The sequence below is a fragment of the Salvelinus alpinus genome, chromosome 17, assembly GCF_045679555.1.
Source record: "Salvelinus alpinus chromosome 17, SLU_Salpinus.1, whole genome shotgun sequence".
NCBI classification, from domain to species: domain Eukaryota; kingdom Metazoa; phylum Chordata; class Actinopteri; order Salmoniformes; family Salmonidae; genus Salvelinus; species Salvelinus alpinus.
In genome coordinates, this window is record NC_092102.1 from 30,606,061 (window position 1) to 30,628,896 (window position 22,836).

The window sequence follows — 22,836 nt, forward strand, 5'->3', positions numbered from 1 at the left end:
GAGACAGAAAAAGAGAAAGAGAAAGATAGAGAGAGATGTGAAAATACAGACAAAACATGAAAATATACAGCAGGAAATAGAAAAAAAGAGTCTGAGTGGCACTGTGTCTGGGAGAATACAAAATGTATGCATGCCTCTAAGTAGCCCGACTTTACATATGAAACAGTGAATGAAGTTCTGACTATGATCTGCTATGAACCCTCTACAACCCTCTACTGTATAAGGTGTTATAAGTCTCTCACTGATACAGTGCCTACACAGTGCAGAGTAACTGGCCACCATAGACCTAGACCCAATACCAGTCCAGCATAGGTAATACATCATACCTATGGTGGCCAGCCCTGACAGAGGTCCCACAGTAGGACAAGGAGCCGACAGACTGGCTTTAGGACCAGAGAGCGGTTTGAGTGAGTCTAGAAAAAGGTGAGGGAAGGAAATAAGAAAGCAAGGGATGAAGATTGGAGGCAGGAATGAGGGCAGGTCTACTATAATACTCTACCTGAGTGAGAATGATGTCTACTACGCTGCCGATCACCACCAGGGCATCGAAGACGTTCCAGGCATCCCCAAAATACCCCTACAGGCCAGGGTACGGAGCCCAGCATGGGTGTGTGGGTGGGGGGTGGGGGGTGGGGGGGGGGGGGGGGGGGGGGGGTCAGTGGAGAGTAAGAAGTAGGGAGGGAAAGGGTGAGGAGGGATGGTTAAGGTAATATTGCAGGGGAAGATACTTGGTAGAGGGAGTGGGGTGAGGGGGTGAGATAACTGGTCTATGGTGCGAGTTGAGAGGCAGGCAGACAGACTGACTCACCCTGGGTTTGAAGGCGATGAGTTTAAAGATCATCTCCACAGTGAAGACGCCAGTGAAGACCATGTTGAGGATGTCCATGGCATAGTTGAACAGGTGAGACTGGCCATAGTGCTGAGGAAATGGAGAGAGTGGGAGAGAGATGGAGAGAGAAGAGGGAGAGAGAGGGTGGGAGAAAGAGAAAGGGGGAAGATACGGGGCATAAGAAGAACAGAAAGAAGGATGAGGAGATAAACAGAAAAATAAATATACAGTTTACGAAATGCAGAATAGAGAGACAGAGAGGCATAACGGGACAGAGAGATAGACTTGGATATAGAGACACAGAGAGAGACAGAGATAGACCCGGATACAGAGACACAGAGAGAGACAGAGATAGACCAGGATACAGAGACACAGAGAGAGACAGAGAGAGACCAGGATACAGAGACACAGAGAGAGACAGAGATAGACCAGGATACAGAGACACAGAGAGAGACAGAGAGAGACCAGGATACAGAGACAGAGAGAGACCAGGATACAGAGACACAGAGAGAGACAGAGAGAGACCAGGATACAGAGACAGAGAGAGACCAGGATACAGAGACACAGAGAGAGACAGAGTGAGACCAGAATACAGAGACACAGAGAGAGACAGAGAGAGACCAGGATACAGAGACACAGAGAGAGACAGAGAGAGACCCGGATATAGAGACATAGAGAGAGACAGAGATAGACCCGGATATAGAGACATAGAGAGAGACAGAGAGAGACCAGGATACAGAGACACAGAGAGAGACAGAGAGAGACCAGGATACAGAGACACAGAGAGAGACAGAGAGAGACCAGGATACAGAGACACAGAGAGAGACAGAGAGAGACCAGGATACAGAGACACAGAGAGAGACAGAGATAGGACTATAAATGTATGGCAGGAAAGGGACTCACCTGGATGGCCAGACACAGTGTGTTGAGGATGATGAGGACGAACATGACGTACTCAAAGCCTGTGGAGTTGACCACATACCAGAACTTATACTGGTAGGGGTTCTTAGGGATGTACCTTCTCAGTGGACGAGCCTTCAGAGCATACTCCACACACTGACGCTAGAGAGGGGAGATAAAACACACAATAATACACTGAAATACACACACATACAGTGCTTTGAAAAAGTTTTATGCAGGTGTGAAAAAATGCTGTAAAGTAAGAATGCTTTCAAAAATAGACATGTTGATAGTTTATATTTATCAATTAACTAAATGCAAAGTGAGTGAAACAAAGAAAAATCTACATCAAATCAATATTTGGTGTGACTACCATTTGCCTTCAAAACAGCATCAATTCTTCCAGGTACACTTGGACACAGTTTTTGAAGGAATTCGGCAGGTAGGTTGGCCCAAACATCTTGGAGAACTAACCACAGTTCTTCTGTGGATTTAGTCAGCCTCAGGTTATTCTTTCTCTTCATGTAATCCCAGACAGACTCAATGATGTTGAGGTCAGGGCTCTGTGGGGGTCATACCATCACTTCTAGGACTCCTTGTTCTTCTTTACGCTGAAGATAGTTCCTAATGACTTTCGCTGTATGTTTGGGGTCGTTGGCATGCTGCAGAATACATTTGGTGCCAATCAGATGCCTCCCAGATGGTATTGCGTGATGGATAAGTATCTGCCTGTACTTCTCAGCATTGAGGATGCCATTAATTCCGTCCAAATCACCAACTCCATTTGCAGAAATGTAGTCCCAAACTTGCAAGGAACCTCCACAATGCTCCACTGTTGCCTGCAGACACTAATTTGTGTACCGCTCTCCAGCCCTTCGGCGAACAAACTGCCTTCTGCTACAGACAAATATTTCAGTCCAGAGCACCTGCTGCCATGTTTCTGCACCCCAGTTCCTGGGTTTTGGTGCATAGTTGAGTCGCTTGGCCTTGTTCCCACGTCGGAGTTAATGATTGTGTTTCAACCTACATATTGAATTGATGATCATTAGCACCTGTTTGGTATAACTGTTAAATCATACACCTGACTATATGCCTACAAAATCCCTGACTTTGTACAAGTGCACCTAGAAGAATTGATGCTGTTTTGAAGGCAAAGGGTGGTCACACCGAAATATAGATTTTACTTAGATTTAGCTTCAGTTCACTCACTTTGCATTTAGTTAATTTATAAATATAATCTATTAACATTAACATTAAAATGAAAGCATTCTTACTTAAAGCATTTTTTCACACCTGCCTAAAACTTTTGCACAGTACTGTATATATTTATGTTCACATACACACAACACACTACACGCATTCACGCACACACACACACACACACACTAACACTAACTAGGTTGTTACCTGGTTCTTGTCCAGCTCACAGTTCTTGTACTCTTTCTCTCCCTGCTCCTGGAAGGTGACGATGACGAAACCAACAAAGATGTTCATCATGAAGAAGGCGATGATGATGATGTAGATGATGAAGAAGATGGAGATCTCCACGCGGTAGTTGTAGATGGGACCCATATTCTCTCTGTTGGAGTCGATGGCCTTGTAGAGCAGACTGAGACACAGAAACAAACACACACTAATCAGTGAGGTGGTTCGTCAAAATGTATGTCTGTCTGGATATGCATACGTGGAAGTGTGCATATTCACGTGTGCATTTGCTGTTTGTGTGTGTGTGTGTGCACGTGCATGAGTGTTTGTGTGTGTGTGTGTGTGTGTGTGTGTGTGCGCATGCGTGCATCTGTGAGAGGCTCTTACGCAGGCCAGCCTTCAAATGTAGAGACGGTGAACAGAGCCATCATGGCCATGAGGACGTTGTCAAAGTTGAAGTCACTGTTGTACCAGATCCTCTCCCTAACTGCAGGCAACGCTGTGTCTCCATCCTTATACAGGATGTATGTGCCTCTACAAGAGAGAGAGGAGTTATACATCTAAATCCATGTATCTACATAATCATCCGTATTTCCAAACAGACACAGACACATATCTGGGTCTCAGAACTCCAGTCCTTATGTTTGAACAAAGAGCAATCAAACTCACTTGCATTCCTCTGGGCTGGACTTGGCCTCGTCTGTGCAGCGATAGAACTTGCCCTGAGAGAACAGAACGTTTAACAGCTGCCCTTCTGTCACACATATTACACACACATAACCACACACATAACCACACACATAACCACACACATAACCACACACATAACCACACACATAACCACACACATAACCACACACATATTACACACACATAACCACACACATAACCACACACATAACCACACATATAACCACACACATAACCACACACATAACCACACACATAACCACACACATAACCACACATATAACCACACACATAACCACACACATAACCACACACATAACCACACACATAACCACACATATAACCACACACATAACCACACACATATTACACACACATAACCACACACATAACCACACATATAACCACACACATAACCACACACATAACCACACACATAACCACACACATAACCACACACATAACCACACACATAACCACACACATATTACACACACATAACCACACACATAACCACACACATAACCACACACATAACCACACACATAACCACACACATAACCACACACATATTACACACACATAACCACACACATAACCACACATATAACCACACACATAACCACACACATAACCACACACATAACCACACACATAACCACACACATAACCACACACATATTACACACACATAACCACACACATAACCACACACATAACCACACACATAACCACACACATAACCACACACATAACCACACATATAACTACTGAATCATGCATAGACTACAGACAATACTTTATGAGTGTTAACACTGTAGTGGCGGTAGGCACCTTGAATAGCTGCACTCCTATGCAGGCGAACATGAACTGTAACAGCGTGGTGACGATCATGATGTTGCCAATGGTCCTGATGGCCACAAATACACACTGGACCACATGCTGCAGGGTCAAGGGTCAAAAACAGAGGAGACAAGAGAGAAAAGGTCAGGGATGAATGACCTTATTGGACCCTGTACCCTTAGCCTGATGATTTACAAACAGGCGACTTCAGTAGTCAGTTATCTTGAGGGTGTGTTGTTAAACAGTTGTTACACTGTGGCCCACTGGCCCCCCGTCTCACCTTGAGGCCCTTGGCTCTGTTGATGGCCCTCAGGGGTCGCAACACCCTCAACACACGCAAGATCTTCACCACAGAGATGGCAGATGACCTGAACACCAAACACAGACAGTTATGGCCACATCGCTGACTGATTGAATGATTTATTTATTTATTGCTTGAAGGATCGATCAATCGATCAATCAACCAATTGATTCATTTTTACGTACTGAATGCCAAAGGACACCAGAGAGACTCCAACCACCAGTAGGTCCAGCAGGTTGAAGTAGTTCCTGCAGAAGGCTCCTTTATGGAGGAAAGCCCCAAAAGCTGTCATCTGGAGAGCACAGGGAGACCGGCATCAGATATACTGCACTATACACTAGGCCATCTCATACCAGACACACAACAGGTTCAGCTACAACTGTAGATGAGCTAGACATGTAGGATCTTAATTTGAGCCAGTTTGCTACAGCAGGAAAATAATAACAGGAAATGTGAATTATTATGTGGATTATAATTAATGGACATTTTTGTGGGGTTTGATTCATTTTAAACCTCAAATACACTACAAGTTTTAAATGTCCTGCATTGCAGGAAAGTTCTCCTGCAACAGGATGATCAAGCTAAGATTCTACATCTGTTGACACAAGCTCTTTCTCAGTGGGCAGACAAACACACCTACACACACTGATACAGATCTAGTTCCTTCTAATCTTACTCAAACTCCTACACATTCTGCTCAATAAGACATGAAGGGTATTTCAATAGAACAAAAACAGGTTTTTACAGCAACCAACGAACACAACAAAAAATAAAACATTATTTCAGAGATATGCTATTCATTTCCTTTAAAGATTAGAACAAAGCTCAACCAATTTTCCTTGAATCTACAGGTAATCTATTGGTTCTGTAATTTGCATATTTAAGCCCAGGCTTAAAACACAAAACATGGGATTTGCATCAGTGGAGAGGTACAGAAGTGTATGAAAGTCTCCCAAACCAGAGAGGGGGGAGGTTGCATTCAAAAGAGTAGAGTCTAATTGCTTCAGAGTCATTCATGTGTGTCATGGTTTCATGCATACTCTGTGGAAGTACTCAAAACAATCATATCAAAACAAGCGTATGACCGATAGAAATTGATGCAGATGTGAGCCCTCACATGAAGCAAAGAGAACACACAGCTGGGGGCTGAACAGCAGAAGAGAATTGGGTCTGGGAAGCATGTCAAGGATCTCCTAACCTGGTTGCCAGGTCTGTTTGTGCTTTAGCATAAGCCAAACTGACAATGACAAAGGAGTTGTTGGCTAAAGTACAAACAGACCAAGGTAAGGTTCACAAAGAGGTGACCTACAATGAACCCTCATCTTTACAGGGTGCAGTTAAAACTGGACACAATAACAAGGCAGTGATTCATGCTACTGGAGTGATCCATGCTACACTCAAAAACATACAAAAATACATATTTCCCCCTCTTTTGGCTCCAAATGGGGTTGTGGTTAAAAGAGGTGCCGTGATGGTTGCTGACAGACAAGCAGAAAAAAACAGGCGCCAATTAAAAACAGGCGACATACAGTAGACGGGGGAGTGCAGCAAGACTATGGTTGTCATAGAAACCTGGTTACCTTCAACAGGATCTCAAAGGTAAATATACTAGTGAAGACATAATCTGCATAGCCTAGGATCTGGAAAGCAACGAGAAGGTCTGAGCGTTACTACACAAGCACTAGAGCACAGCACACACACACAGGGGGAGAGCATTTACCTTCAATAGGATCTCAACAGTAAAGATTGCCGTGAAAGCATAGTCAAAATAACCAAGTATCTGCAAAAAGCAATGTGAAAGTTTAACAGAGTTCAAGGCATCAACACATGACATGATATCAACAACTTCAGAATGCATCAACAGTCCTAAATTGATTACTACTCCAATTAAGTATAGTTTTGAGGTTTTTAGTTCTTTTTAACACAGATATTTCATACCACTATTAGACATTATCATGACAGTGTCATTACTGTAAAATTACAGTCAAATTACTTTCATGGAAGTAAAGATTATCTTGATGCTATCAAATGTTATTTTTATGTAAGAGAAACGGCTGCTGCAGTAAACATACGATGTTGCGTGCAGAGAAGTTCCGTATGGGGTCCTCAGCAGCCAGAGACACAGAGCTCAGCATGATGAAAACCAGGATGAGGTTGGTGAAGATGTGGTGGTTGATCAGCTTGTGGCAGGCCACCCGAACCCTGAGAAAAAAAGCCATGAAATCACACATTATTTTTGAGTGCGTGGTTGTGCGTGCATTATAACATATGTTTAGTACTGAGACCTACGCTTGGCGTTTCTCCTATTTTGTTGCATTACAACCTATATTTTAAATTGATTTTTATTTGGATTTCATGTAATGGACATACACAAAATAGTCCAAATTGGTGAAGTGAAATGAAAAAAAGAACTTGTTTCAAAGAATGTAAAGAAATGTAGAACTGAAAAGTGGTGGGTGTATATGTATTCACCCCTTTGCTATGAAGCCCCTAAATAAGACCAATTACCTTCAGAAGTCACATAATTAGTTAAATAAAGTCCACCTGTGCATTCTAAGAGTCACATGATCTGTCACATGATCTCAGTATACAGTTCAAGTCGGAAGTTTACATATACCTTAGCCAAATACATTTAAACTCAGTTTTTTCACAATTCCTGACATTTAATCCTAGTAAAAATTCCAAGTCTTAGGTGTTAGGATCACAACTTCATTTTAAGAATGTGAAATGTCAGAATAATAGTAGAGAGAATGATTTATTTCAGCTTGTATTTCTTTCATCACATTCCCAGTGGGTCAGAAGTTTACATACTGTCACGCCCTGACCTTAGAAATAATTTTTATGTCTATTTTGGTTGGTCAGGGCGTGAGTTGGGGTGGGCATTCTATGTTTTTGTTCTATGTTGTCTATTTCTATGTGTTTGGCCGGGTGTGGTTCTCAATCAGCGGCAGCTGTCTATCGTTGTCTCTGATTGAGATCCATACTTAGGTAGCCTTTTCCCACCTGTGTTTTGTGGGTAGTTGTTTTCTGTTTTGTGTCTGCACCAGACAGAACTGTTTCGCTTTCGTTCTCCTGTTTGTTGTTTTTGTTCGATTTGTTTTTTTGGATGAAATCATGAACACTTTAAACGCTACACCTTGGTCCACTCTTCCTTCAGCCCACGAGAACCGTTACACATACACTCAATTAGTATTTGGTAGCATTGCCTTTAAATTGTTTAACTTGGGTCAAACATTTCGGGTAGCCTTCCACAAGCTTCCCACAATAAGTTGGGTGAATTCTGGCCCATTCCTTCTGACAAAGCTGGTGTAACTGAGTCAGGTTTGTAGGCCTCCTTGCTCGCACATGCTTTTTCAGATCTGCCCACAAATTTTCTATAGGATTGAGGTCAGGGCTTTGTGATGGCCACTCCAATACCTTGACTTTGTTGTCCTTAAGCCATTTTGCCACAACTTTGGAGGTATGCTTGGGGTCATTGTCCATTTCGAAGACCCATTTGCGACCAAGCTTTAACTTCCTGACTGATGTCTTGAGATGTTGCTTCAATATATCCACATAATTTTCCTTCTCATGATGCCATCTATTTTGTGAAGTGCACCAGTCCCTCCCGCAGCAAAGCACCCCCACAACATGATGCTGCCACCCCCGTGCTTCATGGTTGGGATGGTGAACTTTGGCTTGCAAGCCTCCCCCTTTTTCCTCCAAACATAATGATGGTCATTATAGCCAAACAGTTCTATTTTTGTTTCATCAGACCAGAGGACATTTCTCCAAAAAGTACGATGTTTGTCCCCATGTGCAGTTACAAACCGTAGTCTGGCTTTTTTTTGGAGCAGCGGCTTCTTCCTTGCTAAGTGGCCTTTCAGGTTATGTTGATATAGAACTCGTTTTACTGTGGATATAGATACTTTTGTTCCCGTTTCCTCCAGCATCTTCACAAGGTCCTTTGCTGTTGTTCTGGGATTGATTTGCACTTTTCGCACCAAGTACGTTCATCTCTATGAGACAGAACGCGTCTCCTTCTTGAGCGGTATGATGGCTGCTTCGTCCCATGGTGTTTATACTTGTGTAGTATTGTTTGTACAGATGAACGTGGTACCTTCAGGCGTTTGGAAATTGCTCCCAAGGATGAACCAGACTTGTGGAGGTATACAATTTTTTCTGAGGTCTTGGTAGATTTTTTAAACATTTTCCCATGATGTCAAGCAAAGAAGCACTGAGTTTGAAGGTAGGCCTTGAAATACATCCACAGGTACACCTCCAATTGACGCAAATTATGTCAATTAGCCTATCAGAAGCTTCTAGAGCCATGACATCATTTTCTGGAATTTTCCATACAGTCAACTTAGTGTATGTAAACTTCTGACCCACTGGAATTGTGATACAGTGAAATAATGTGTCTGTAAACAATTGTAAGAAAATGTACTTGTGTCATGCACAAAGTAGATGTCCTAACCGAGTTGCCAAAACTATAGTTTGTTAACAAGAAATTTGGGGAGTGGTTGAAAAACGAGTTTTAATGACTCCAACCTAAGTGTATGTAAACTTCCAACTTCACCTGTTCTGAAAGGCCCCAGAGTCTGCAACACCACTAAGCAAGCGACACCATGAAGACCAAGGAGCTCTCCAAACAGGTCAGGGACAAAGTTGTGGAGAAGTACAGATCAGGGTTAGGTTATAAAAAAATATATGAAACTTTGAACATCCCACGGAGCACCATTAAATCTATTATTAAACATTTTAAGGAATAGGGCACCACAACAAACCTGCCAAGAAAGAGCCTCCCACCAAAACTCACGGACCAGGCAAGGAGGGCATTAATCAGAGAGGCAACAAAGAGACCAAAGATAACCCTGAAGGAGCTGCAAAGCTCCATAGGACCACTTTAAGCCGTACACACCACAGAGCTGGGCTTTACGGAAGAGTGGCCAGAAAAAAGCCATTGCTTACAGAAAAAAATAAGCAAAATAAGCACGTTTGGTATTTGCCAAAAGACTCCCCAAACATATGGAAGAAGGTACTCTGGTCAGATGAGACTAAAATTGAGCTTTTTGGCCATCAAGGAAAACGCTATGTCTGGCGCAAACCCAACACCTCTCATCACCCCGAGAACACCATCCCCACAGTGAAGCATGGTGGTGGCAGCATCATGCTGTGGGGATGTTTTCCTCAGCAGGGACTGGGAAACTGGTCAGAATTGAAGGAATGATGGATGCCGCTAAATACAGGGAAATTCTTGAGGGAAACCTGTTTCAGTCTTCCAGAGATTTGAGACTGGGAGGAAGGTTCACCTTCCAGCAGGACAATGACCCTAAGCATACTGCCAAAGCAACACTCGAGTGGTTTAAGGGGAAACATTTAAAATGTCTTGGAATGGCCTAGTCAAAGCCAAGACGTCAATCCAATTGAGAATCTGTGGTATGACTTAAAGATTGCTGTACACCAGCGAACCCATCCAACTTGAAGGAGCTAGAGCAGTTTTGCCTTGAAGAATAGGCAAAAATCCCAGTGGCTAGATGTGCCAAGTTTATAGAGACATACCCCAAGAGACTTGCAGCTGTAATTGCTGAAAAAGGTGGCTCTACAAAGTATTGACTTTGTGGGGGTGAATAGTTACGCATGCTCAGGTTTTCTGTTTTTTTGTCGCATTTCTTGTTTGTTTCACCATAAAAAATATTTTGCATCTTCAAAGTGGTAGGCATGTTGTGTAAATCAAATGATACAAACCCCCAAAAAATCAATTTTAATTCCAGGTTGTAAGGCAACAAAATAGGAAAAACGCCAAGGGGGGTGAATACTTTCGCAAGCCACTATACTTACGGGTTAGTGTTGCTGAAGATGAAGAATGCACTGCCCTCAGGGATGGGCGGAGTCTTCTCCTTGATGCTGAGGTCTGACAGCCTTTGGGGGCGTGGCCCAACTGGAACCTCTGGCAGATTATCATTATCATTGTCATCATCACCAACTGGGGAAAACCAGGATCAGAGATAAGGCAGTGCCAGGCCATGGAAGCTATGGCAACAAAGCTAGGACACTGATCTCAGAACAGATTAGGTTACCTGGAGTGTCTGGAGTGGGATACGGCTCCTTCTCCTCTTCCTCCTCCAGTGGAACCTACATTCCAAGACACATGACATATCAGCAGTGTATCAGTACTGTTATGAATGCATTATGGTTTTAACTCACTGTATCATTCTAAGTGGGCCACCATTCCAAAATCTTTTGTCTAATGGCGCCTCTGTGTGGTTATGGATTGCTCTTCTCTGACTTTCTAAAACCCCAATCTAAAAGCTACTCCGATTACCTTGAGATCCCCATCCTGGCCCTCAGGTTTCAGCTCCTCCATCTTATCAGTGTCATCCCTGGAAAAAAAGAGCCCAAACACAAGACAACATCTCGACAGGTCAGGAAGAACAACAGAAAAATACAGACCATCCTCTCTTTCAGTAAAACAGTGCTGACGTTACCTGGCACTTTTCTTCCTCTCCTTCTCCTCCTCTTCCTCCTTCTGGGCTGTGTTCAGGCTCTCTGCATCTGCCAGGTTGTCAACGGCGATGGCCAAGAAGACGTTCAGCAGGATGTCTGATTACAAACTGGACTTAAGGGCAACGGAGATACAACATTGACCTAACGTTTGAGTGTAATGCACTGTTCTTCACTCCTGGTCCTGTGGGCTAGCAATGTGTACCGGCTATCGTTCCAGCTCAGAACTAACATATTTGATTCAACAAACAAAGAAACTACTCATCAAAAGCTACTCATGACTAGCTGAGTCAAATGTGTTAGTGCTGGGCTGGAACAAAAGCCTGCACATATTGCGTCTCTCTTGAACCAGTGGATAATACTGATCTAAATGCTATAGGACTAGGGGCAGCTGAAGCCATGTGTTCTACATGTTTTAAAAACAGGATACAGTTTCCACAGACAAAGAGGATTATGAAGTAGATGCAGACGACCATGCCTGAGGAGAAGGGTCCACCGTACGCCATAATGCCGTCATACATCACAGCATTCCAATCCTCGCCTGTCAGGATCTGAGTCACACAAAACAGTGTAACACAACGTCATCCCAACGTTAGTACAACGCCATCACGACATTATTACAATATTATTATTACATTATTACAAGTCATCACAATGTTATCACAACGTCATATCACAATGTTATTCGAACAACATATCACAATGTCATTACAACGTCATATCACAACATTATTACAACGCCATTATAAAGTCATCACATTTTCATTATGTCAATAATCATTGTGAGAGAAGCCAGGAACAGGTAGAGTTGTCCTACCTGAAACACTGTGAGTAGTGCCTGGGGGAAGTTGTCGAAGGTGCTCCTCTTAGTTATCGTCTCGTCGAAGTTGAACTTGCCTCCGAAGAGCTGCATGCCCAACAGAGAGAAGATGATGATGAAGAGGAAGAGCAGGAGCAGGAGGGAGGCGATGGACTTCATGGAGTTGAGCAGCGATGCCACCAGGTTACTGAGAGATGCCCAGTGGCTACAGGGCAGAGAGAGAAAGAGAAGGACAAGATGAATGCACAAACAACCCATACGGAAGCGTGCAAGCACACATACCGAGAGACTGATAAACATTCTTCCAACAGTAGATGATACATCAAAACAAGTGAGCAAAGAAAGAGATGTGACGTGAATGTATCAGAGGTAAACATTTTGCCAAAATTACACCTCCACCACGTCAGTCTATGTCCAGCCTCTCCTGAAGTCTCCCAGTCTCACCGTGTGACCTTGAAGATGCGTAGCAGACGGACACAACGGAACACAGAGATGCCCAGGGGAGACATGATGGCCAGCTCCACCAGGATGGTCTCCACGATGCCGCCACACACCACGAAGCAGTCGAAGCGGTTGAACAGAGACACGAAGTAGGCCTGCAGGCCCAAACTATACATCTTCACCAGCATCTCACACGTAAACAGAGCCAGCAGAACCTTGTTGGCCACATCTGGAGAGCAGCGGACATCAACATGTAGACATTACAGTACAACATTTTCCAGTTATAAAGATCACTGCTATGGGGATCTGGTAGGAAGGGTTACTCTATGCAGCAGATACAGTATCTGGGTAAGTCATAGGTATTGTCTGATTATCAAGGGCACTACTGTAGTACAATGGCATTGTAGATTGTAAGATTGAAGGATAAAATAGTATGTATCCTGTGGGTTTCTGAGAAGGACACTGTAAAGTACACATTATACTAAAACTATGTGATTGGGAAATAACATTTTGACCCGCTACCCACCCTGGACTTCCGTGAGCCAGTTAGGCTGGTTGTAGTGCTCTGAGGAGATGGTGAGCGTGTTGAGAAACACCAGGATGATCACCAGCCAATAGAAAGACACTGACTTCACGGCAACACGACACTTCCTGCGGCAGAACCGGTTCCAGCGCCGCCATCGCCGACTTCAAGAGAGAAGAAATGATGTCACAATCTGACTCGAATCAGGAAGTTGTGTTACATACCGGTTGATCATCACAGGATTTAATGCACAGGTTAATTGTGAACTGTAATGAAATCAGGCATGTTAGACAGAAGATCTCAAACAATGTCAGGGTCACAGAATAAACAAAAGGCAGACATGGTGAGGATGATGAAGATGTGATGATGATGATGAAGAGGACATGAGCAGGAGTGCAGTGACTGATCAGGATGGACAGAGTGTGTGTGGGGGGAAAACACAAGCGAGTGACGATGAATTTCCACAATGTGCATCAGGGCCATGCAAACAAACTAATGACACATAGTATTGACAGACGACTGACCTGTACTTTGATTTGATCATTTTTTGACTGAAGAAATGAAGAATCATATTGTTAATATCCATTTGCATGAATGACGTATTACAGTAGCTTTTTAAGCCAATTGTCTATTTAGGTAGAAAGAAACCTTGAACCTTGACAGACATACAAAGACAGACAGACTCACCAGAGTGGTCCACAGCAGTTAGCCTTATCGTCCTCTCCGTTGGGGTTGTCAGTGTTCACAGACTCTGTCTCGCTGGCGGGCTTGCTTGCTGTGACATCACACAAACACAGGAAGTAAGGTGAGATCCAGTCGAACTATGGCTCTGACTTTCCAACCTAAAGAACCCTTATGATCAGGTTTGGGGAGTAACTGATTACATGTACATGTAATCTGATTTTAAAAAGACTATAACTGTAATCGGTTACGTTACCAGTAAAAATATTGCAATCAGATTACAGATACTTTTGAAAAACTAGATGATTACTTCTTGGATTACATTTAAATTCAGAAAGGATGTTTGTGAAAAAATACATGACGACACCTTTTTGTTTTCTCAATGACATTCAATTCAGCATTGAAAAAAGTTTGACCACAAGTCAGAGACCACTAGGATGACACGTCAAATGTGTTTGATGGATCCTTTTTGTCTCTCTCTAATGCCTTTTAAGGGGAAAGTAATCCAAAAGTAACCGAAAGTTACCCGATTACGTTACCGAGTTTGAGTAATCCAAAAGTTACATTACTGATTACAATTTTGGACAGGTATCTAGTAACTGTAACAGATTACATTTAAAAAGTAACCAACCCAATCCTACTTATGGTTGAGTTTTTTGGGTAGTTTAAATCTAGTAAAGATGGCATGATTTCATATCCTCATCATTCAGTATAGGGCTCTTTGAGGACCATCATTGACAGTCAGAATACAGAGGGCTGATTGCAGAACCTGCGCATATCATCCATGCTGTTTAGTATGTGAATGGGATAACAATAGTGTGGTTTCTGATAGGGTTAGAAACGTTATACTAGTAGTGGATCTGTGCAGATGCTGTACAAACCTTATGAATAAGTAAGTACAAGGTCAAAAATACTCCACAAAATATCTCAAGGAAAAATCAAAATCACAGTGCACAGGAATGGAGTAAAAAAACAAGGCTTATAAAAATGAACTAAATAAAATAAATGGCAATGAATGACTCAAAATGACCCCACAATGCATGTCTACAAGGCAATCTATCTATTTTGATTGTTTACAAATATGCATAACCTTTCCATTATCAACATATCAATGTGTTCACATTTGCAGACAATATATCCCTTATTCACTTATGGTCCAGTTCCGGAGAATTCTAGGTTACAGTACAACATGCACATGACCTCTCGTAACCTCTAGAAGCCTTAAACCTGCTGGTTGTGTCTCAAAATACTGATGTTTGATTCACAAATCCACCCACTCACTGCTTGTCCTACTTTACCAAAGAGTCAGGACAAAATGAGGACACAGATCTAATGAAGAGGCTGATTGAGTGAAATGAAGAGTAGTAGAGAGGATTGAACACAGCAATTGGACAAGCACACATCAAACTAGTAGCAAAGCACAAGCAAGCAAAGGAGGGAGGGCAAAACACACACACACACAGACACAGACACACACACAACCCAAATTACCCTGTGTCTCTGTGGACTGGCTGAACCAGCCAAACTTCCCTTTCTTCTTCTCCGTTAGGTCAGCCAGTGTCACGCCTTGGTGTTTTAAAGGCATGCAGTATATGCATTTAGACAGCAGAGGGAGCAGTGAGTCAGTAGAAAACAAGAGAGAACAGATGTCTACTACTATATAAGCAGTTAGGAAGAGACTAGAGAAGCACTAAACAAAACATAAGAGACAAAAGAGAAGAGGAGCCAATAACTGGAAGGCATGAAAGAAGGAGAGAAGAAGAAGCAGTTGTAGAGCAGAGGAGAGAAGAAGAAGAAGAAGGACATCAATTAGTAGCAGCTAGTGGGCCACACAGAGTTGAACTCTACGCAGAACAAAACATGTACATTAAGGAAAGAGGGTTGGTAAAGTATGGTACCTAGACACCACACATAGACAACTGACATAGAGGGGGCTAATAGTCTAACACAGTGACAGATTATACACTACACAGATATGCACGAATAAAGCTTTCTGTGGAGACCTAAAACCAGTGGGTAGATGGATAGAGCTAGTGCTGCGGCAGTGCCAGGCAGAGCAGTGGGAGAGGCTTTTCCAGAAACAATCATACATTTTTTGGGGGGGGTTGTATTTATTTATTTTTGTACCACTTTTTTACGGTATCCAATTGGTAGTTACAGTCTTGTCTCATCGCTGCAACTCCCGTACAGACTCAGGAGAGGCGAAGGTAGAGAGCCGTGCGTCCTCCGAAACACAACCCAACCAAGCCGCACTGCTTCTTAACACAATGCCCACTTAACCCAGAAGCCAGCCGCACCAATGTGTCAGAGGAAACACACCGTACACCTGGCTACCGTGTCAGCATGCACTGCGCCCGGCCCATAGGAGTCGCTAGTGCATGATGGGATAAGTACATCCCTGCAAACCCTCCCCTAACCCGGACGACGCTGGGCCAATTGTGTGCCGCCCCATGGGTCTCCTGGTCGCGGCCGGCTGCGACAGAGCCTGGACTCAAACCCAGAATCTCTAGTGGCACGGCTAGCTCTGCGATGCAGTGTCTTAGACCACTGCGCCACGTGGGAGGCACAATCATCTCTTTTTAAACAGACTCACACAGACACCTCAAGGCCTCAAGGGATTCTACCACTGAGTCATGTTTGCCAAGAACCCCATTCACAATCACAGCCTAACATTACTTTCACTGGCTGTAAGCCAAAGCATTTGCAACACTGCTACTGAACATGTATAAATACACTATCTGAAATGAAATGTTCAAATATAAACCTTACATTATTGAGGATGGAGTTTGTTTGGGTTATCCTGATCATGATAAGACACTGCCGTAGTATTTACTGCTTTTTGTTTACAATAGCAACCATCTCAACTAATGTCCTATACAAACTCAATGAGAAACAGTACATCAATACATAGCTACCACGTAGAGCCCAATAGTGAGAGTACTGCTGATACCGTAGATGAGGCACTCAAACCTACCGGCATGCATTAGTCTAACTCTCTAGATCTCCCAGGCTTTACAGTTAATGACGGGGGAGACAAAAATAGAACAATAGCATCACTGATGTGCCTATTATGTCTACTAAAAAGACATAATAGTCTCTACTCGGTATTGAGTGTTGCAACCGAGGACAGACGATTTATACACACTACGAGCTTCAGCACTCGGCGGTCCCATTCTGTGAGGTTGTGTGGTCTATCACTTTGCAGCCGAGCAGTCGTTGCTTCTAGACATTTCCACTTCACAATAACAGCACTTACAGATGACTAGGGCAGCTCCAGCAGGGCAGAAATTTGACGAACTGAATTGTTGGAAAGGTGGCATCCTATGACGGTGCCATGTTGAAAGTCACTGAGCTCTTCAGTAAGGCCATTCTACTGCCAATGTTTGTCTATGGAGATTGAATGGCTGTGTGCTAAATTTTATACACCTGTCAGCAACACGTGTGGCTGAAATAGCTGGATCCACTAATTTGAAGGGGTGTCCACATACTTCTGTATATATAGTAGCAAGTGTCTCATCCCAACAGGAAGCACTGTGTCGTCATGCTTCATGCTGCACACGCTTACATAAAGAGGATTTGGATTACTGTCTCTTTCTTCCACATAAGTCATATCATCATCATTCCTCTGTGTGTGTGTGTGTGTGTGTGTGTGTGTGTGTGTGTGTGTGTGTGTGTGTGTGTGTGTGTGTTACAGCTGAAGCAGCGGACATGACATTCACTTTTATTTGATTTACCCAGAATGATAACAATTTCTCAGGAAGTCCTGGGATCAATAGCAATATGATCCAGTGACATAACATCACAGGAACAGGTGGTAGAACCAACAGGGTACAAACACCCATTATTGCATTCCAAAAACAGATTTATTTAAAACCTGTTTAAAACCTAGACCTCTGTCTCTGAACCACACAGCTGGCCAGGTGCTGGTAACAGGGTAGAGTAGACTTTCAGCATGACTTTCAGTATGCTTTTAGAGAAGAGCACTCAACATGTACTGCACTGACACAAATGACTGATGATTGGTTGAACATATAAGAAGGTTGTTCGCGCTGTACTGTTAGATTTCAGTGCCTTTGATGTTATTGACCATAACCTGTTGTTGAAAAAACAATCTCTGCCATATTTTGGATTCAGAGATATTTATTTAATAGAACACATAGGGTTTTCTTTAATTAAAGCTTCTCTAATGTTAAAAAGTGTGGTGTACCGCAGGGCAGCTCTCCTGACCCTCTACTCTTTTCTATTTTTCCCAATGACCTGCCACTGGCATTAAACAAAGCCTGTGTGTCCATGTATGCTGATGATTCAACCCTACAAGCGCCAGCAAACACAGCTAGTGAAGTCACTGCAACTCTAAAGAAAGAGTTGCCGTCAGTTTTAGAATGGGTGGCCAGTAGGGTTGTCCCCAACTAACTAAAAATCTTGGTAGACCGAGAGTCGTCCTGTTCTTTCGACCAATCGATTGGTCTAAATGTTTAAACTTATTTTTCCATATATAGACAGACACACCCTATCTGTTTGAATAAAATCAACTACATATTCACTGAGCTTGTCTGATGCTTTAAGCACACTGTTTGATTAAATAAAAGACACACAAATGCCTCAAGAAAGAGCCAGATGGTCACACAGTGTTAAAAAAAATAACAGCACAGCAAGTGTTTATTGTGCTGTCATTGCTGAAGCTGCAACATCATTAGAGCCATTTAGTTTCTGACTGAAAAGTTATTTTACCGAAATCCAGAATTTGTTTATTCCCTCAACTCTTGCTCTCTTTTATATGAAACATGTAAGCATCGCATGCATGTGACCAATAGGGCCTGACCTATAGCCTATCATAATCACATCAATAAATTGGTTATAACAAACTCCAAACACAATAATACGTGACAGCAAAATGGTTGCTGAGGACATGAAAAAGAAACTAGAAACGGTCTAATGTTTACTGGTTGCTCAGGAGGGAAAGGGAAGTCAGATGTGTGGAAGACATTTGACTTGGTTGTGCAAGCACTGTGTGAATATTATGTGTGCCAAACAGTTGCTGTTAGATTACAATATTTTTTTCTGACCATTTGGAACAATGTAAACAACACAAAATAAATAAGTATTTCAAAGAGTCTGTTGTAACGAGAGAAAAATATAAAGAAAGCCTTTATTACAGCAGACTAAAAACAGTTGCATGCATTTGTGAATTGTGTTTTATTTATTGTTTAGGCTATTTATTCAAAGTTCCCTTTGTTATTTAATTTTAAAACTAAAATGCTTGATTGCATTTCAAAGAATGAATGTATAGGAGCGAGAGCTGCGTGCTTATTATGTGTGACAAACAGGTGCTGTTAGATTACAATATAATTTTTCTGCCTGTTTGGAACAGTGTAAACAACACTAAATACATTAAAAGCAGTACCAGTCTGTTGTAACAATTGTTTTAGGGCTTTATTACAGCATAGCAAATATTAAAAACAGCCGAATCTGTGAAATTGCTTTATCCGACATTTTGCCATTGCATGAGGCTTGGTGTTCACGGAATCAGCAGGCTATTAATTAAACAAATACTCAAACAGGCAACAGAAGCAAGATCTGTCTCATTTCTGTAGATACAATGTATATGGATGATTTATAAAGCCAGGCACATTAAACAGTTAGGCTATTGATTATAGACCTAATTAAGTTGGTCTCTCTCCTCTCCTAATATTCTTAGACAATTAGGCTAAAGCAAGGGCTGTTTCCTCGTCTCTGCTGCTGCTGCCTCCGCCGCATTGTTGGCCAATCCCAAAATGCTGGTTAACTTTGCTATTATGCATAGGGAAAAACGACAATTTTATGGCGCACTGAACATTAAGTTTCAGAACTATGGACAGCGACTGTATCCAACGCAGGAGAAATCGCATTTGTTATAAAATAATATTAGAAATATTAGATTTGCACCATTATTTTGACATAATATAGCCATATACAGTTTCAGTATCACATGTCTTAGTGTGATGGACTGTACCATCCTCGTGGCCTACGCAATGGATTAGTCCACTGAGAATCAGACAGGTGTCTTGTGCACCATGAAAAAATAAGAACATTTTGGCTGCTCGACTAAAGTAATCTCGGTCGACCAACAGCCTATCGACCAAACAATCGACCAGTCGACTAAATGGTGTAAGGCCTAGTGGCCAGTAAAAAACTGGTCCTGAACATCTCTAAAACTAAGAGCATTGTATTTGGTACAAATAATGCCCTAAGTTCTAGACCTCAGCTGAATCTGGTAATGAATGGTGTGGCTGTTGAGCAAGTTGAAGAGACTAAATTACTTGGTTTGACCTTAGATTGTAAACTGTCATGGTCAAAACATATTGATTCAATGGTTGGGGAGATGGGGAGAGGTCTGTCTATAATAAAGAGATGCTCTGCTTTTTTGACACCACACACAAAGCAAGTCCTGCGTCACTTGATGTTTTTATAAGAAACACGAATGTGTTGGAAATTCCAAATTGTTTGCGTAGTGAACTTACACACAGCTCTGACACACACACTTATCCTACCAGACATGCCACCAGGGGTCTTTTCACAGTCCCCAGGTCCAGAACAAATTCAAGGAAACATACAGTATTATACAGCGCCATGATTGAATGGAACTCCCTTCCATGTTATATAGGTGAAAAGAAAACCTGGTTTAAAAAACAAATAAAGCAACACCTCACAGCACAATGCCTCTCCCCCATGTGACCTACTTGTTGTGTGTATGTACTGACATGTATGTGGAAGTGATAGATGCACACACACAATACATGTTAATGTTTTAAATGTATGTCAATGTTAATGTATTCTATTTGGTATGTCTTCTCCGTTATGCGTCTGACCCCAGTAAGACTAGCTGTCACCATTGACGTCGGATAATGGGGATCCTAATAACATCTAAACCTAAGTAGAACAGAGGGGAATGAGATGTGTAGAGGGTGGTGAGGTAGTAGAACAGAGGGGAATGAGATGTGTAGAGGGTGGTGAGGTAGTAGAACAGAGAGGAATGAGATGTGAAGGGGGTGGTGAGGTAGTAGAACTGAGGGGAATGAGATGTGAAGGGGGTGGTGAGGTAGTAGAACAGTAGGGAGTGAGATGTGAAGGGGTGGTGAGGTAGTAGAACAGAGAGGAATGAGATGTGAAGGGGGTGGTGAGGTAGTAGAACAGTAGGGAGTGAGATGTGAAGGGGTGGTGAGGTAGTAGAACAGAGGGGAATGAGATGTGAAGGGGTGGTGAGGTAGTAGAACAGAGGGGAATGAGATGTGAAGGGGTGGTGAGGTAGTAGAACAGAGGGGAATGAGATGTGAGGGGGTGGTGAGGTAGTAGAACAGAGGGGAATGAGATGTGAAGGGGGTGGTGAGGTAGTAGAACAGAGGGGAATGAGATATGAAGGGGGTGGTGAGGTAGTAGAACAGAGGGGAATGAGATGTGTAGAGGGTGGTGAGGTAGTAGAACAGAGGGGAATGAGATGTGAAGGGGTTGGTGAGGTAGTAGAACAGAGGGGAATTAGATATGAAGGGGGTGGTGAGGTAGTAGAACAGAGGGGAATGAGATGTGAAGGGGTGGTGAGGTAGTAGAACAGAGGGGAATGAGATATGAAGGGGGTGGTGAGGTAGTAGAACAAAGGGGAATGAGATATGAAGGGGGTGGTGAGGTAGTAGAACAGAGGGGAATGAGATGTGAAGGGGGTGGTGAGGTAGTAGAACAGAGGGGAATGAGATGTGAAGGGGTGGTGAGGTAGTAGAACAGAGGGGAATAAGATATGAAGGGGTGGTGAGGTAGTAGAACAGAGGGGAATGAGATGTGTAGAGGGTGGTGAGGTAGTAGAACAGAGGGGAATGAGATGTGAAGGGGGTGGTGAGGTAGTAGAACAGAGGGGAATGAGATATGAAGGGGGTGGTGAGGTAGTAGAACAGAGGGGAATGAGATGTGAAGGGGGTGGTGAGGTAGTGGAACAGAGGGGAATGAGATATGAAGGGGTGGTGAGGTAGTAGAACAGAGGGGAATGAGATGTGAAGGGGGTGGTGAGGTAGTAGAACAGAGGGGAATGAGATGTGAAGGGGGTGGTGAGGTAGTAGAACAGAGGGGAATGAGATGTGAAGGGGGTGGTGAGGTAGTAGAACAAAGGGGAATGAGATGTGAAGGGGGTGGTGAGGTAGTAGAACAAAGGGGAATGAGATATGAAGGGGGTGGTGAGGTAGTAGAACAGAGGGGAATGAGATATGAAGGGGGTGGTGAGGTAGTAGAACAGAGGGGAATGAGATATGAAGGGGGTGGTGAGGTAGTAGAACAGAGAGGAATGAGATGTGAAGGGGGTGGTGAGGTAGTAGAACAGAGGGGAATGAGATGTGAAGGGGGTGGTGAGGTAGTAGAACAAAGGGGAATGAGATATGAAGGGGTGGTGAGGTAGTAGAACAGAGGGGGATGAGATGTGAGGGGGTGGTGAGGTAGTAGAACAGAGGGGAATGAGATGTGAAGGGGGTGGTGAGGTAGTAGAACAAAGGGGAATGAGATATGAAGGGGTGGTGAGGTAGTAGAACAGAGGGGAATGAGATGTGTAGAGGGTGGTGAGGTAGTAGAACAGAGGGGAATAAGATATGAAGGGGTGGTGAGGTAGTAGAACAGAGGGGAATGAGATGTGTAGAGGGTGGTGAGGTAGTAGAACAGAGGGGAATGAGATGTGTAGAGGGTGGTGAGGTAGTAGAACAGAGGGGAATGAGATGTGAAGGGGTTGGTGAGGTAGTAGAACAGAGGGGAATGAGATATGAAGGGGGTGGTGAGGTAGTAGAACAGAGGGGAATTAGATGTGAAGGGGGTGGTGAGGTAGTAGAACAGAGGGGAATGAGATGTGAAGGGGGTGGTGAGGTAGTAGAACAGAGGGGAATGAGATGTGA

The 22,836-nt window shown here is 43.1% G+C and overlaps 1 protein-coding gene across 1 annotated transcript in view; it reads right to left on the minus strand.

Moving 5' to 3' along the window:
- The window catches only part of LOC139542729 (voltage-dependent L-type calcium channel subunit alpha-1D-like), a 197,898-nt gene that overhangs the window by 107,513 nt on the left and 67,549 nt on the right, over nt 1-22,836 (minus strand). Inside the window, exons 10-32 of the mRNA XM_071348510.1 lie at nt 15,428-15,502; nt 13,943-14,030; nt 13,780-13,806; nt 13,259-13,419; nt 12,736-12,961; nt 12,289-12,496; nt 11,902-12,022; nt 11,456-11,570; nt 11,293-11,350; nt 11,048-11,102; nt 10,809-10,953; nt 7,061-7,190; nt 6,709-6,768; nt 6,569-6,628; nt 5,174-5,280; nt 4,968-5,055; nt 4,679-4,786; nt 3,824-3,876; nt 3,542-3,688; nt 3,137-3,338; nt 1,733-1,891; nt 809-919; nt 495-577 (exon numbers count right to left, since the gene is read on the minus strand). Of these exons, the coding sequence (XP_071204611.1) occupies nt 495-577; nt 809-919; nt 1,733-1,891; nt 3,137-3,338; nt 3,542-3,688; nt 3,824-3,876; nt 4,679-4,786; nt 4,968-5,055; nt 5,174-5,280; nt 6,569-6,628; nt 6,709-6,768; nt 7,061-7,190; nt 10,809-10,953; nt 11,048-11,102; nt 11,293-11,350; nt 11,456-11,570; nt 11,902-12,022; nt 12,289-12,496; nt 12,736-12,961; nt 13,259-13,419; nt 13,780-13,806; nt 13,943-14,030; nt 15,428-15,502 (2,587 nt within the window). The remainder of the gene's footprint in view (nt 1-494; nt 578-808; nt 920-1,732; nt 1,892-3,136; nt 3,339-3,541; nt 3,689-3,823; nt 3,877-4,678; nt 4,787-4,967; nt 5,056-5,173; nt 5,281-6,568; nt 6,629-6,708; nt 6,769-7,060; nt 7,191-10,808; nt 10,954-11,047; nt 11,103-11,292; nt 11,351-11,455; nt 11,571-11,901; nt 12,023-12,288; nt 12,497-12,735; nt 12,962-13,258; nt 13,420-13,779; nt 13,807-13,942; nt 14,031-15,427; nt 15,503-22,836) is intronic.